This window comes from Neovison vison, chromosome 10 (genome assembly GCF_020171115.1).
Source record: "Neovison vison isolate M4711 chromosome 10, ASM_NN_V1, whole genome shotgun sequence".
Taxonomy (NCBI): Eukaryota; Metazoa; Chordata; class Mammalia; order Carnivora; family Mustelidae; genus Neogale; species Neogale vison.
Window position 1 is genome coordinate 39,797,082 of NC_058100.1, and position 17,801 is coordinate 39,814,882.

Sequence of the window (17,801 nt, forward strand, 5' to 3'; positions counted from 1 at the left end):
CTCATCTTTAAAAGAGCCATCAGGGATGCTATCGCAAAAGGTCACTGCAAACATGCAACACGCATGCCTAACAGATGTTCCAGAAGCTACTATCCATCCATCAAAGATCAATGCCTCCCAATTTGGATCCAGCCACACCAACTTTCTTAGAGTTTGAGGGAGGAACTGGGCGCATTCTTGCCTCAGGGTTTTCAACTAGCTGCTCTCTGCGTCTGGAAAGTTGGTCCTCTCCACTTCTGCAATAGCTGCCTCCTCCTTAGCATTCAGCTGTCTGCTCGACCATCACTTCCCCACACATCTTGCTCGGAGAAGACAGTATCTCCTAAAGACAGGTGCAGCAGTTATCTCCTGTCTCCCAGGGTCTTCTACAATGGGGAAGTGGGGATCGGTGTGACTACGCCTTCAACTGGTGTCAGCTATGACAGGAAGTCATAGGAAGCCTATGACCGAGACGATGGGTGGTTTCTGGAACCAGGATGTAAGAGGAGACGCATGCACGAGTGTTCACAGCACCATCATAGCCCCAAACTGGAAGCAAAGCAAACGTCCATTGATGGCTGAATGGACACACAAATTGTGGCATATCCATTCAACGGAATATTATTTGGCCATTAAAAGGAATGCAGTACCAAGAAAAATGCTAAAAACATCGATGAATCTTGAAAACCTACTTCGTGAAAGAAGCCAGACACAACTGGCTCCCTATTTTAGGACTCCACTGACATGAAATGTCCAGAAGAGTACATCTATAGAGACGGAAAGTGGATCGTGGCTGCCTGGGGAGGAAGAGGAGATAATGGTGGGTTTTGTTGTCAGAGTGATGACAGTACTCCGGAATTAGACAGTGGTGACAGTCACACGCCACTGTGAACATAATAGAAACCACTGCTGAAGGTCAGGGTGGGTGGCCTGTACTCTGATAAAATTATTAAAAATACACTATGAAAAGGGATTTGCAAAAAACTAATGAAACATTTCTTAATGGTTTACTAGGTGAACAACAACAACAAAAACCTAACAAAAGAAAACAAAACAAAACAAGAGAAAGCACCTTTGATTTACTCCCTAAGACATTCCTGTGGAACCCGAGGCTGGGGAAGTCTGGACCACAGGGCGAGGCAGAGGCTCTAGGTCAAGGCTCCAGGTGCCTGTCAGGGGAGCAGCAGGCGGGGCATGGACTGTCAAAGGATGAGTGAGGATGCCTCCCCCGCAGCCTCCAGCCACAGTCACCCCGCCGCTGCGAAGTCCGTTCCGTCTGGCTGAGGCCCCACGTGCTGCGAGGCAGCGATAAGCCATCCCTGCTATCTCCCCGACTCTGAACCAGAGAGCACATAAAAGGCTTGTTTTTTTACCACTAGGATTTGGAGTCCTTTGTTACCAGGCCAGAGTAATCTGATCTCTATCTAAAATAGCCACCACAGCACATCCTTCCCTTTATCCAGCTTTATTTTTCTCCCCAGCCCTTATATCCATTAGATGACATTAGGGCATTGATTTCTTCACCTTGTTTTGCTCCAGAGAGCGGTCTTTTGTGTCATGCTCCTGTAGCCCCATCACCCGCACAAAGGCCCGATGCACAGCAGACACATAATAATATTCGTTGAACACAAATTAACGAATGATTATGGAACCCTCAGCATGGGGGGGTCCACGTCATCTTGGCGTGAATTTCATGACATGGCTCCTGTTCTTTCATTAACCTTCCCTATAAAATACTTCCCAATAATAAAGTGTGGAAGCTCATGGACACTGTGAACGTCACTTGTCATTGTTTCTTTGTTTCAAAGGAAAATTCAAGATGCCTTAAAACCTGCAAATACTCCTGCAGATGCTGCCCAATTATTTGATTTTAATAAATGAATCAAAATGGGCATCATCAAGAAATAAAATACATGTGGCCAAAAAATAAAAACTGACTTACTCTACTGAAGTTAGCACTTTGTGCTCATAAAATTTAATTGCTCCATATTCTTGCTCTCTAATCCCAGGCTAAACAAGTGAGAGCAAAGTGGATGTGGTTCATGTTGGTGGAACTGAAGCAACGAAACAAGGAACGAAGGGGAAAAAAGAGATAAACCAAGAAACGGACTCTTATCTCTAGAAACACACCGATGGTCACCAGAGGGGAGGTGGGTTGTGGGCGGGGGTGGGGACGTGGGAGAAACCAGTGATGGGAATTTGTAAAAATCCACTTATCAGAATGAACACTGAGTAATGTACGGAGACGTTGAATCATTCTATTATACACCTGAAATTGCTGTAACACTGTATGTTAACTGTACAGGAATTAAAATTAAGAAAAAGTAGTAGATAGCACAACGTTTTTTAATGCTAAATGGTTTGCTTTGCAAACCATATGGCCATATTAGTTTTCTCCTACACATGCAAGCGTAGCCTACCTCTGGTGCCAGATACTCTGGTGTGCCACAGAATGTCTTCATGGTGGCTGCATCTGTGATCCCTTCTTTGCAAAGTCCAAAATCTGTAATTTTTATGTGGCCATCTTTATCCAGCATCAAATTCTCCAACTGTGTAGTAAGAAAAATGACATAATTTGTTTTATAGTTTTCAAAAATAGGAAAATACTGTTTTGAAAAATTATGGAATGCTGAGTAAGATATTTTGGAAAGAGGACGTAGCTGTAGTTAATAGAACTTGCAGCACTTACAAACCCTATAGCTTCCTAACTCATGTGTAAAAAGAAATATGTTGTATCAAATACTTCACGATGATAAAATTATTGATTTTTAAACCAATGGGAGTAAGAGCCATTATTGTGTAAGCTCTGAGAACTAAAACCTAAATAACTTCAAAGCAAATAGCAATCCTTTTTTTTTTTTTTTTTTTGCTTAATACATTGTGATCAAAACAATCCCAAAGAGACGAGCATCTTCTTCTAGATATATACAGATGGTTTTCAATAATTGCTCTTGGGAATCTATTGCTATTATAAAATATTCACTTACAGAAATGTTTTTTGGTGGTTGTTGTAAATCAAACCTAAATCTTATTTTGTAAGGTAAGGCGATATCCTCTTTTGAAGATCTTTGTAATAAAGAAATACCAACCCTTTTAAACATAAAAAGAAAAAGAATATCAAAGTCAAACATTCAACAGTTAATGAAAATATATAGCACAAATATTATAAAACTGGAATCTCTTTGAACCCACTAATTCAAAAACACCAAAGAGAATTTTAAAGATTTAACTGAGTGGCAAGATTATTTGCCTCAAGTGAAAATTATAAAATGTATGAGGGGGGAAGGAGTTTGTGCAAAATCAGTGCAATTAAAAATAGCAACAATAACTGATCTTCTCCTCCCAATCTGAACCCAAACTTATGATTATCATCACACAGAGATACACATGAGGTCTAAATTGTGACCTTATAGTCTTATACAGACAAGGCTCCTAAGCTTGTTCGGTCATCTAGGTATAACCTAAAGGTTCACACAAGAAACACATAGACAAGAAACACGTGAAAAATGTATTAGCAGGAGAAATGACAATTAGCTTATTTAAGGAGTGGGGACTTATTCTCCTTCATGTGATGACATATGACAGCGCTTACTTGAACTCTGAAGTCACTATCAGTTTCAAAACAGAACTCCATATAAGGATATAAACATATCAATCATACAAAATGTGATAGTATATTTTGTCACATTATCCAAAGTCTTATACATGAGGAACCAAATATAATTAAGGAAGTCATGCTCACGGAAGGAAACATGAGAACAGACCTAAGTCCGTGGGGACAGCACTGGCTGACCTAAATGCTCAGAACACGTCTCATGTACTGTAGAAACTTCAGTGAAGCAAGTCTATCCTTCACAGGTCTTCAGGAAGGTGAAAGAACCCTAAATATATTTTGAAACTTTCAAAAATAGCAGTTCTTTTATTTTACCTAAATTCAGATTATTGTGCATCTTCCTTATGCTCCTCTGCTAACTGGAACTTAAAACTCGAGCCTAATTTGCACAGATGGCAACAGGTCCTGAGTACTGAAACCGGTCAGAAACATCGAGAAAGAGTCTGTCTACTTCCCTTTCTTCTGTTCACCACTCCCTGCTTTGGTCTTTTTTTTCTTCAGGCTTCTGGCTTTCCAGCCTTTTTCCTTCTCTTTCAAAAACACCCTCCTCTTCCCTCTCCCATCTTGCCACACTGAGAAGTAGATACCAGAGAGTCTGCTGTTTTGGCCGAATGAAAATATCAATGTCCTGCTCTCTTCATTTTTAAAAATATGCACACTGTTTTAATATATGAATATTATCATATATAAAAACAGAACCAAATTCAATTCTTAAAATGCTGAAAGGGCTTTTTTAAAAGTATTTAGTAAACCTCTTTTATTAACATAATACATAAATTCTTATAAAAACTTCAAATAAAACATGATAGTATTGAAGAGAATACGAATGTGTGTCTGCAGTCCATTCCTTTCCTACTACTCCCATCTGTGTTGGGAGTATATTCTATTACTCCTCTCTATATGCATTATGTGCATTGGAAAGTATTCATGGAAACATGAGAGCATGTACCATTTCTCTACATTTTGACAAGGCTATTTGGAAGCGAATGGAGACAGAAGTTTTTTAAAAACATTGTTTTTTAATACCAAAAAGTGTGTGTGTGTTTTAAAAATCCCGATTTGCACCTTGTTCTCTAGCCTCCTATCTCAATTCTAAGATGCCAGGGGTTGAGGGACAAGGAAGGAACCAAGACTCAGGGTAGGGTTGGAGGAAGGAATACAATGAACGTGACCATGAGTCCCAGTCTGCCCAGAACGAGGTGGTTTCCCAGGACGCAGGACTTCAAAGTTCTGTAACTGGGAAGTCCGGGGCAAACCAGAACTGGTTGTCATCCTATTTGTTTTATAAATCAGCTTTTTAAAAAAATATTACAATAATAAAGGAAGCAATGAGGTCAGACTAAGGGATGACTGTGAGAGGTGGGCTGGGGTAGCACACTGCCTGGGAGGCAGGTGAGAGCAAAAAGGTCGCATAATGGGAATAAGTCAGAGAACGCATCCATCAATTCCAGCTCCGCCCTTACTCACTGGGAGACCTTGGGCATGCTGTTGATTTCTGTGTCTCTCAAGCTCGTCTATGAAACAGCGGTAAATAACAGTAGTATCCGATGTGGTTGCTTTGAAAATTAGAGATACTGAATGCGGAACTTGACACACTGTACACATTCAATAAGTGTATCGATCATTTAGTCAACGTGAAGAGTTTAATGGCTGAATTACGAGTTATCATAATGGTGTGTGCTCCTCGAGACAACACGGGAAAGTTCAGAAAAAGAACACTTTGATCAGCTCAGTGACACTGTCAATATGCAATAATTTCTACTGAATAAAACAACAAAACATAAATACTTCGTATTTTTTGGGCCAGCTTTTAAATGGTGTCCACCTTCTCCCATCAATTACTTTGCTCTCTGGACATCCTGAAATGTCATTTTACCAAGCATGACTGACAAATACAATTCTCCATTAAAAAGTATCAACAGTCGTCAGAGACGTATCACTTTACAGAAAGGATTTCCCCAAACCTAGTCTTGGATAAGGACACATCGGGGCAACCAAACATCCAGTCTTGTTAAAAAATAAATAATAATTTGACACAGATGCATAACCAAGTTTCTGTGGAATGTGAAGAACCATCAGTTTCGTGATTAATAAATGTGGAGGTTGTATGGAATCACCTGGAAGTCTTTTCAAAGAAGATCAATAGCTTAGAGCGGATCAAAATCACCTGGAAATCACTTCCTCCATGCATTAAACACTAAAGGGAATTTCGTCGAACATTCTGTGCCAAGGAGAAATGAAATAATTACAAGTGATCTCTCCTTGGTTCTCTTCCCACAATCTCACGGCTCTCCTAGCTTGCGTGGGCTGCGAAGCCCAGGATGCCCTGTGGTGCTGACTGCTCGGGTCCTCTCTGTTTATAAATTCCAAATCCATCTGCTTTTACCTCCAATCAGTCTTTGTTTCCGAGACTGAGGGCAGGCACTATGTTTACACTCCACGGATGCATCCACAAGCAAAAGCAATGACAACATCAAATAGGAGGTTTCAGAGAAAAGATTATACATGAAAAACCCAAGTGATGCTTTTGCTATTTGTCCAGTTAGAGAGGGTTGTGTTCTAACAGTTCATTCTCTGAGGAGAGAGAAACTATTTACCTATAGCTCACAGAGTTCCCATTCAAAAAAGGCAATGTTTTCCCCCACAGAAGCAGACAGCCATTATCTGATAGAAGGTCTTAATTCAGTGCATATACAAAAAAATGTAGTAGATTTGGACATCTTTTGTCCCTCTGTGCTTTGTGGACGAGAAATCATAGCAAGAAAGCACTCTGCTCCTTCTTGTTCTTGCTGGTGTGTAGCATAAAACTAAACTCTAAAAGTCCTTGCTGTCTTTAATACAGTGCTTCTCAACACTTCCCAGTACAATGAAAAATGAAATTTGTCAGACGTGAGCAGCATCGGCGGACGAGCTGCTTGAGGCTAGACCTGGCCGGCCCAGAAGCTCCAAGGCTTGGGTCCCCTATAACCCATCTGGGTACACAGGCTGGGAAGTTTTGCTCGGATGTACGCCAGGCTGGCCAAGTTCTGTACCCTCCCTAATAGTCTAATGTAGACGCGTATTCTACTGTCTAGCTACCGTAGGCATCTCTTAGATTTCATTTTATTTAAATGGCTGGCACTGTGATTAAACAGAGGAATAAAAACTGCAGTTCCTAAGGGCTCTGATGGCTGTCGGCGCGGGTATGAACAATCCCCTCCACACTGCGTCTTGTGCCCCATTCTGGCACAGTTACACCAAACCCGCTGTGTGGTACCCAGACTGCCTCCGGCCCGAGAACGCAGTCAGGAATCTGTCCTCTGCTCACCACCTTCTCAGGTTTAGGGCCATCAAAGTGCCAATATGTCATACAAGTTGACCTGCAGGACCTTAACAACCCTGAACTTTAGAGAGTGAGTGGAAATACTGAAGGAAAACACGTCTCCACTTAGGATGCTGCCTAGGCTGGAAATGGCTGCTACTGCACAATGGGGGGACCCCACTTAGGGGGCCAGGCTGCTTAAGAACTAGACTACACATAAGGAACGCAGCCCAGTAGTACAGTGTAATTTTAGAGGGTGAAGGGGTTCTTAATAGCAGTGGCTTAAGATTTTTATAGAAGAGAGAATCCAGAGTGACAGGTGAGAAGTGGGAGCTGGGCCAGGAGTCCCGAGACTCCGTAGGTAAAGCAAAAAGAACTCGGCTTTTGGTTAGACTGCGGGCTTATCTGGGGGGCGGGTCGGGCAGCAGATGAAGCCGGGGAAGACTTCCGGCCCATCGTTCTGGGCCCACATGGAGACCCGGAAATTACCTAAATCTATTTGTTGTTTTCTCATGTTAATAATGTAAATGGTTACATTAACCACTAAACTCTCTAATTAGGTAGAAAATAAGATTAGATGAATCACCAATAGAATGTTGTAGTGATTTATATGCAAGTTTCTGCCCTTTCTTGCCCTGTTACAAACTCCCGGAGAAACTGAATCTTCAAGAACTCTGGTAACCTTTGCATACACCCCCTATTCAGCCTATTCTGTACTTGGATGGTGTGGCCTTTGAAAAGAAATCTTTCACCTGCAAAGTAAGAACTAAGCAGAAAGGAAGATTTCGATATATTTTGTATTGCAGACAGAATCTTAATAGGGATATCTTCAAATTTTGATGCTCTCATGAACATATACTAGTTTTCCCTAAGTAATCACAAGGGATCTGAGTCCTAAGAGAGAATTTCGTGTTATGGCAAATATTGATAAACTAAGCAAACTTACTTTTAGAAGTGTCACAAAGATCGTAGTAATTTATCTGCTGCCATTAACACCAACTTATTAGGAACTCTGATCTGATAAAATATCTTAAATTAACTTGCAAATGGAAGTAAGGCTTGCCCTCCCATGATACATGGGGCGTCAGCAAACAGGTACGGATTTTCTTGGGAGGCACAGTTATGACGGGCATCGGATGGGTTTGCATTTGAATAAACATGAGCTCATTAGTAAGGAGAGGATCAAGACAAATCTGAGCCTGATAAATTAAACTGGTTCCTAAATCAGTTCTGATGATGCGGTTTTTGATGTATCTGGTGTAAATGTATTGAAAACATCCAATCTCGTATCTTCAGCAGCTTCGACTTTTAGATTTACAAAGATCTCCCAGAGCCCATCTAATGCATTCCTTCTCCATGAAGATTTCAACTCTAGAAAGGCAGAAGGGTGTGTAAGGAGCAGGACGCCGGGCCTGGAGCAAGGATTCGTGGTTTCCATAATCTTGCCCACGTCACCAACTTAGTCCTGGACTTCAAGTAAGACACCTGCTAGACTTCCGGGTTTCCGTGACCTCCCCTGCCGAGTATGGAACAACCTGAAATGTCGACCCACCTACAGGATCTCATTCTACTACACATAAGCCTGTGCAATACGGATACCAGTAACACTTGCATAAATCTGAATGCTTGGCTTTTAACATTATGTGTATTCTTCCTGGTGTGTGTTTGTGTGGCTTCTGTCCTCTGTTATATAATTACTTAGACCTGAAATTAATACTATATTTAATACTATATTTTAATAATGAAGTTAAATACGCTATTTTAAAAAAGTAAACTGAAGAGAGCAGAGGCCACCTCACTGTCTAGTGAAGTCAGTGGATATGCATATGGTAACTACATGGTCTGGTATTCATACACACCAAAATTCTGTTTAAGAATTTTGGCTTAACTCTAGCATCAGAAAGGACACAGCAATGGTTTAAACTCTTATTAAACGAACTTTGATATACCAACATGTCCATTCATCTCAGAAGGAATGATTGACAAATACTACTGACCAAGACCATCCCCATTATATCATTCTTTAATCGATCCTGGTGATCAAATGGGCATTCCTTCCCTTGTTTCTTTAGGTTAACAGTTCCTGCTTCCAGCCCAAGCATTTTGAAAGTCACTGAGTCCTTCCAAATGATTCTCACTTCCTTAAATCGAGGAAACACCCCCCTTTTCGCTACAACTAGAATCCATAAAAGATAACACTTCAGGCATGGGGAGAGCAGCCTCAGAGAAGAGCTATTTCTAAGTAAGTCTGGAAATGTAACATAACTTGTAAGTTTCATCATGCCATGGAACTACTTTCCTGAAAAAACATCTAGATTCAAGACATGTAAACATCATCGGATTACTTGGCCACACAGACCTAAACTACAGGCGCTTAATTCTATCACATTCCTGGTTATAAAGACTTCAGGTGGACTTTGGCGTTTGGACATCAGCTCATCCCCGATCTGGTGGTTCAGAGCTGCATAGTTCATTTTTCCTAAATAGAGTATTTATAGCTTCTTTTATTTTATTTTTTAAAGATTTATTTATTTATTTATTTGACAGAGAGAGAGAGAGAGAACAAGTAGGCAGAGAGGCAGGCAGAGAGAGAGGAGGAAGCAGGCTCCCCGCCGAGCAGAGAGCCCGATGCGGGACTCGATCCCAGGACCCCAAGACCATGACCCGAGCAGAAGGCAGCGGCCCAACCCACTGAGCCACCCAGGCGCCCTTATAGCTTCTTTTAATCTTGAACGCATAATATGTCATACAGACATACATACTATAAATCTCCCTGTCTGTGTACAGATAGTATTTTGTGAGAGGGTTATGCCTTAAGGTCATTCACAACCTAAAGGTACATGACAACAAAACCCTGAGAGAACCAGACAAGTGCTTAGTTAACTTAGGAACCACAGGTGTTTAAAAGGAGTGAGGCAGGGATGCCTGGGTGGCGCAGTTGGTTGGACAACTGCCTCCGGCTCAGGGCGTGATCCTGGAGTCCCGGGATCGAGTCCCACATCAGGCTCCCAGCTCCATGGGGAGTCTGCTTCGCTCTCTGACCTTCTCCTCGCTCATTCTCTCTCTCACTGTCTCTCTCTCTCAAATAAATAAAATAAAATAAAAATCTAAAAAAAAAAAAAAGGAGTGAGGCAGGAGCAAGGGGTAACTGTGATTTCTTTTAGGGTATGGAGATATATTTTGTACAGATGGGATTTCATAAAAGATTTCTATTTCTCCAAATCATACTTTAAGTGAACTAATATTTACTAAATTAAGCAACTCTGTATCAAATCTTAGTAAGTCAAGATTACTGTATGCTTTACTTTTTACAAAAGTATGAGAGTCACATTTAGAATGTGTTCAAAACGTGTCATGGTGCACATTTCCTTAACGTGGCCAATCTAAGTCAAAACAGTGTCATGAACTTCACTACGACCTTCTATGAGCTACTCCAGGGCTCAGCAAACTGTGGCCCGTGAGCAAAGCTAGCCTACTGCTTCTTTTGGTAAATAAAGTTCTAGTTCAAGCATCTACCACCCTACAGGAGTGGAGCGGAGGAATTGCAGAAGCGACTACGGGCACCCAAGCCTTTCTGGACCTTACAGAAAGTATGCCAACCCCTGAGCTATTCCGAGGATCTCATTAGGAAGGAACTCAGAGAAGTCAAGTCACTGCTGTCCAAAAAACAACATGGCACTTTTTGAAATGGAAAATGAACGAATCAAAAAGGCTGTATTAAAACACTCCCGGAATTTAAACCCACCACAAAGTGAAGACCAAAATCAAATTAAATACTTCCCCTCACAAGAAATATCTTACCTATGATAAAAGTTTCTCCATAACACATCACAGGACAGTAGAACGTAATAATGAAAGTTACTTTAGAATGTCCCTGGCAAAGTCACTTGACTCCTAAATGGATGTTTACCATTGCTCGTAAATTTCCAGAAAAATGAAACTGTCATGGGCAGGTCAGAGCCGTCAAGCAGACATTACGGCACATGTCAAAAACTCAGACATGAAGGACCTACGTCTGTATCAGTGAATGGAATTCCTGTCAAATGCAATGAACTACGTTCTTAAACAGACAGCTTTTTTTTCCCATCTAAATCTGCTTTTCTCCAAACTGTGTAACTTTGTAATTACTTTGTGTTTGTCCCTATAGTCTCTGCAAAAACAAATTTTGATTACTTTTTTTTTTTTTTTACCTTGAGATCACGGTACACAATCTTTCCGGAATGTAGATAGTCCAAAGCAGAGACAATTTCTGCACCATAGAAACGTGTGCGGTCCTCGGAGAACACCCGCTCTCTCGACAAATGGAAAAACAGCTGCAGGGTAAACAGCAGGGACAGGATTGTAATAATTACTGATTTAGTGGGGGAAATTAACACAAACATAAAACACCTCTCATCACCATATTGTGATGATAGATAGTGTACTCTCAGCGGACACGCAGCACTCTTAGACAGCAGCTGGCTTATCTTCCCCAGGCTTCCAAGGGGAGACTGCGAGCTGTTAAATCAGCGTTTTAATCAATATACCAATCTTGTTTAAGGCATTCTGCTTGCTACCCATTTAACCTTCAGTTACTCGAGGAAAAAAGTACACATCATCAGACTGCATTTTCCCCTCGCTATACTGTTGCTTCACTCTTTCAAGGATGAGGCACTGAGACATGATTAAAATAAATGTACACAATAGAGATGTAATATTTCTACTTAATTATTTGATTTACATTTGATTTCAAAGAAAAGACTGCTGATTTGCCAAAACCAATGGATGGGAGCTTGTTACATTCTACAAGCATCTTGACTTCTTCGGATCTCTAGAAATGTTTTCAAAGTTTGAATCAAGGTTTTTCTACAATGACAAACCATAAGGCTTCTAGTTTTCACTTTCGTAATGGCCAAAAGGACTGAGAAGCTGCTGTTACCTCTCCTTACTTCATAATAACCACATCACCAACCTCCCCTCATATAATCATTTAAACCACACGCTCATTCACTTCTCTTCATCACCTACAGGACAGACCACTCCTCCCTCAACAGGCATTTCCTGGGAGCTCACTGCAGCCACACATGCAGCTCTCCATTTAGACTAGCTCCTTATTTACGAAACTGCCCATCTCATCTCAGTTCAACACAGCGTATGGGGAAGGAGCAGGTTCCCAGCACTATGAATGGACTTTCAATGTACTGTTTCACTGTATTAAGAAATCTGCCAAGAACAATGAAAGATCTTGATGGTGCTGGGTACACGGCTAGATATCACTGTAGGTACTCAATACATGTCTGTGATTAAAGAAAAGAATCCATCAGTGTATCCTGGACTACAAGATCAGAAATTAACTACATCTTCACATGGATTATGGACTCTTGGTACTCCAACAAATGTCTAAGAATGATGATTAATGAAGACTTGTTCCTCACACACCAAATCATAATTTAAGCAACATAAAAACAGATTTCTTCTGACAGATTTCTTCCTTTTTTCCACCTCCACTTAAGAGTCTATCATTATTTTAAGATCTATTTTATCCATAACCCACTGTCACAATAAAGATCAGGAGGGAATATGACTTAACAATTGCAAAAAAAAAAAAAAAGACTGGCTTAACATTAATTATAGTAAAACTAAAATACTTGGCAGACAGTCTCTAAACTCTAATGCCTCTACTATCTTGCCATATTTTAAAAATCTAAAATGTTCCTGATTGGAACTCCATCATTTTAAGTTAATACTAAGAAACAAAAAAAGTTGTCAATTCAAGCTATAATAAACCATCAACTACCAAAGGAATTCTGACTGCAGAAATGGTAAATATGTCTTACAAATGATCCAAGATAGTATGCCAAGTATCAAACCAATACGTACAATTACTCAGGGATATCTCAAAATTTATTCATTTTATATAAGCAGATATATTTTCTTTTCTTTTTTTTTTAAAGATTTTATTTATTTATTTGACAAAGAGAGATCACAAGTAGGCAGAGAAAGAGGGGGAAGCAGGCTCCCTGCTGAGCAGAGAGCCCGATGTGGGGCTCGATCCCAGGACCCTGAGATCACGACCTGAGCCAAAGGCAGAGGCTTTAACCCACTGAGCCACCCAGGCGCCCCAGCAGATATATTTTCTTAATGTATTACCATCCAAATGAGGAAGAGAAGTAGAAAGAAGCATGTATCATCAGTAAAGCCATTCTGAAAAATGTCTGGGTCAAACGAACTTCTGCCACGCTTTATTCAAAATACCGCTAACTTGGATGAAGGAACACCTGTGATCTCTACGTAGATTTATGGCAATCCTCTAATAGGATGAAAATATTGTTTAGATTTCTAAATTTTTTCAAAAATAATGTCAAGCTTACTATTTACTTATCTACAGTATAGAAGATATAGATCCTCTCTAAATCAATATAATACATGCAGGCTTCTAGATCTTTATTTGGACCATATTCTTCAATTTGTCTCCCAGCCAAATTTCTATATAAATATCAGCTTAAAAAATGATGCTTAAGGAGAAGAACTCTATTTCTCAATCTGCTGTCCTCTCATGTCTACCCTTGTTACCTTATAGAACTAATTCTTGCTAGGATTAGCCAAGGATCTACCTCTTAATTGCCAAATCCAATGATGTATTTATAGACTGCCCTTCTTCCTGGTCTGGACCTGAGGACATTGGCTGTTGGCTTCTTCCTTGAACATGTTCATTGGCTTTGGTGATCTCTCTCCTGATTTTCTACCTAAATCTCTGATGTTCCGTCTCAGTTTCTACATTGGCTTTGAATCAACTTTCCATTTAGTGAGTATTAATTATTTTAAAGTCACTGTGTTGGGCACTAGTTAGAGAAAAAGATGGCATACAGATGTAGAGAAATAAAATAAAGTAATAAAAGACTAAAACACAAGGGGAAAGGGGAAAAGGACACAGATAATTAAAATGAGAGGAATACAAATGAATACAGTTCATGAAAACATGCCATCTTACAATAATCAATGAGAGCAAGATAAAAAACATAGAGAGACAATTTAGCACATCCAGAAGGAGCATTGTCACTGAAAGGGTTCGGAGATGAGCATCTTCATACACTGGTAACTGGGGTATAAGCAGAGAGCAACTCTTCACAGGGCAATTGGCAATAGATACAAAGATAATTTTTAAAGTACCATAGTTCCTTCTTTAGAAATTTCCTTTTAAAAGGGGAAATGCAGAAGTCTTTGACAAAAGGATATCCTCTGTAGCAGTATATATGAAAAAAAAATGGAAAAAGTCTTTATACTATATTGAAAAATAAGATTTTCATCTAATATTGTATCAAAATAAATCCCTGATGTAGACATAGTTAAATATAAAATATTAAACTAATTAAAATTTTAACTAGAAAACAAGGATTAAAAAGTTCACAGGACCAGACTTACCCTTTCGCTCTACGCAACTGGGCAAAAACACGTAAAACAACAACAACAAAATGACAACTGGGAAAAGTATCTAGCAGAATTCTTTTTAACTACTGGACAATGGGCAGTCCAGGACCAAGATCTTTGTGAAGAGAGAAACTAATGAGTAAGCCCTAAAACCAGCTGCCTTCTGTCCGAGGGCACTTTATGGAACATACCGGCAGGAAAGGATTGATCCCAAGCATAACCCAGGTCTCACTGTTGGAGAGTGAAAAGCAGACTTCACGGAGGAGGAGGTAAATGGCATGTGCAGGACAGGATGAGCCCCAGTGAGAAGGAAGCTACACAAATCCATAGTCCAGTCTGCTGCGGAGTACGAGCAATGCACGTGCAAGGTTAAAGTCTGCGAGAACAAGCAGAGAACAAATGGAGGTCTTCGTGCTCCGTGATTCCCGGAGCTCACTCAGAGCTGAGACACATCCAATTTCTGACCAGTCAGAACCACGTCATCACGGAATAGGCAGGCATTCAGGAGCCATTTCAAAAACAGTCAAAGGTAAACCCACAAAAGCTCGCAAATACGGAGAAGACAACAAAATCCAGGCATTCGTGTAAAATTCTAGTGATCTGGTATCCGTCAACAATTACTAGGCACAAGATGTAGGAAATATAACCCATAATCAAGAGAAAAATCAGTCTTTAGACCTTAAGAACAGCAGATGATGGAATTAATAGGACTGACTTTAAAATGGTTCATGAAAAGAAAGAGAAAGGAAAATATAAGTAGAAATGAATGGGACTTCTAGAGACAAAAAATAATAATAAATGCATAAATCTGTGTGTCTCTATAAATCCCGATATGATGAAAACTCATAAATATGCATGAATAATCGTAACAGAATAATCGTAACAGAATTGTAACATTCAAACCACAGAAAAACCAGTGACAGAAAACCCTTTAAAAATACTGAGGGGGGAGAAACATTACATACAGAGGAACAAACAGGAGAATAATCCTCGCCTTCTAAGAGACTACAGGGGCAAAAAGGCAACGGAACTATACATCCCAATGGCTAAATGAAAAACAAAAACGTATCTTAAAATTCTGCATCCAGTGGGAAAATCCATCAAAGAGGAAGCACATGTATGTGAGGAAAATGCTGAGGCCAGGAAAGAGACAATGGAAGAGGTCAGATGAAGTGATCGCAGACTCGGACGAGCTCAAAGTACTTTGCCTCCTCAGCTGGCAGGACGGAAAGGCTTCCTAAGAGATGTGGTGGTGGCCAGGAATGTCTGGGAGGTTACTGCCTCTGTAGCACAAAGGCCAGGGTGGCCAGGCTTGGCTTAAAAACTAGCCTGGAAAAGATCACTGCTTATGAGTCAGACCAACCTAAGAAGAACAAGGAAATTTTCTCCAGTAACCCATTACTGGAGAAAAATCAATGAATAGAAACAGACTCAGAAAGTGACACAGACAACAAAATAGAAGAATACCATGATAAAGCAGCTATTAAGATACAGTTTCGAGGTTCAAAAGGTAGAGAGAGAAGCATAACAGGGAAATAAATGAGAGGTATAAGAAAAACAAAGTCCCAAATAAAATAAATAAAACCCTAAGAGATAAAGTCTGAGATGTCCTAGATGAAAAATGAAAAACTGGATTGAATTATCACCTTGCTAGACCCTGGGGGGGGGGTGATAACAGACTTGAAGACGCAGGAAACAAATCTAAAATTAAAGACAGGAAAACAATAATGGAAACGATGAACAGAACATTAATAAACTGTAGGACAGTATCCTGAAGGCTAAAAGATGCATAAGTGCACTCTTGGGATAGGACACGAGAAATGAAAGAACAGAAAAAAAAATACTTAAATAACCAAAAAGTTTTCTAATTTGATGAAAACTAAAAGCCTACAAATTCACAAAGGCTTAAAAAAACCCAACAGAAAGAAATGTGAAGAAAATCCTACAAGGCACATCATAATTAAATAGCTGAGATCAAGTGCTAAAATGAAAGCGTAACAGGACGGGGGAACTCGGTAAGCACATGGAACAAAGAGTGAGAGCAGACGGCTTGTCAGAAACTGTGCAAACCAGAGAAAGAGGAGAGGCATCTTTGTAGTAATTAAATATAGAACTGGCAAACTACAATTTTATACACAGCTAAAATAACTTTCCAAAAATGACGGCAAAATAAAGCCTCTCGGGGACATGCAAAAGGTTAGGGAAATCATCAGAAATACTGCACTATAAACGTTCAAGGTAATGCTTCAGGCTGGTGCAAAATGGTACCAGATGAAAAGCTGAGTGTACACAAGGTAAAAAAGAGACTGCAAATCATAACTTTGTGGGCTAATATATATTGACTTCTCGTATGTTTTTAATCTTTTAAAAGACAGTGCTGGTCTAAAACCAAAAAAACAACGCATTGTGGCATTCATAGTACACGTAAAAGTAAAAATGTATTAACAACAGCACAAAACCATGAAGGGGGAAAATGAAGGTGTGCTGGTGGAAGGCTCCTAGGATATGTAAGACAGTTTAGCCTACCTTGAATATAAAATGAGACAAGTTAGGAGTGCCGGGATGTCTCCGATGGGTGAGTGTCTGACTCGGGTTGTCGGCTCAGGTCACAATCTCAAGGTCATGAGATGGAACCCTGTGTCCACCACCACACTCAGCGGGGAGTCTGCTTGAAATTCTCTCTCTCCCTCCTCCCCTTTCCACACTCACGCCACTATCTCCCTGTCTCTAAATAAATAAACCTTTAAAATCTTCAAAAAATGTGGTAAGTTAAGTATGAGTTTGTATTTAAAAACCAATTCGTGGCGCTTGGTGGCTCAGTGGGATAAGCCCCTGCCTTCAGCTCAGGTCATGATCCCAGGGTCCTGGATTGAGCCCCGCATCTGCTCACTGGGGAGCCTGCTTCCTCCTCTCTCTCTCTCTGCCTGCCTCTCAGCCTACTTCTGACCTCTGTCTGTCAAATAAATAAATAAAATCTTTAAAAAAATGTAAAAAAAAAAGAACCAACTCAAAAAATTCTTCCCCCTAGTTTGATAGTGAATTCTACCAAACTCTTAAAAAAGAGGGAATAACAATTTCATGCAAATACTTGCAGAAAACAGGAGGAAATACCTCTTAAACATAACATAAGGCTAGTATTGCCTTAATACAAAACTAGACAAGGGCATTACATGAAATGGTATCGATATTCCCTCATAATCATAGATGTAAGAAGACTTAACAAAACTTGAGCAAATCATATGCAACAAAAGATGATTATAATACATCATGACTCGTGATGGTTACTCCCAAGAATGAAAGACTGGATTAACATTTGAAACCAACGTAATCTGCCATATTAACAGATTAAAATAGGGAAGACCATACGATCACCTCAAATGATGCAAAAGGAACTTTTAAAACAACTCAGTGGCCATTGATACTAAAATCTCCTAACAAGCCAGGAACAAGAGAGAACTTCCTCAAGCTGATAAAAGGCATCTAAAAATGTACTGCTAACAT

The 17,801-nt window shown here is 40.0% G+C and overlaps 1 protein-coding gene across 3 annotated transcripts in view; it reads right to left on the reverse strand.

The window, feature by feature from the left end:
- The window catches only part of AKT3 (AKT serine/threonine kinase 3), a 305,109-nt gene that overhangs the window by 63,227 nt on the left and 224,081 nt on the right, over positions 1-17,801 (reverse strand). For all 3 annotated transcript variants that reach the window (XM_044267054.1, XM_044267055.1, XM_044267053.1), the window contains 2 exons: positions 11,084-11,206; positions 2,400-2,528 (listed from right to left, as the gene is read on the reverse strand). In XM_044267054.1, coding sequence (XP_044122989.1) covers positions 2,400-2,528; positions 11,084-11,206 — 252 coding nt within the window. The remainder of the gene's footprint in view (positions 1-2,399; positions 2,529-11,083; positions 11,207-17,801) is intronic.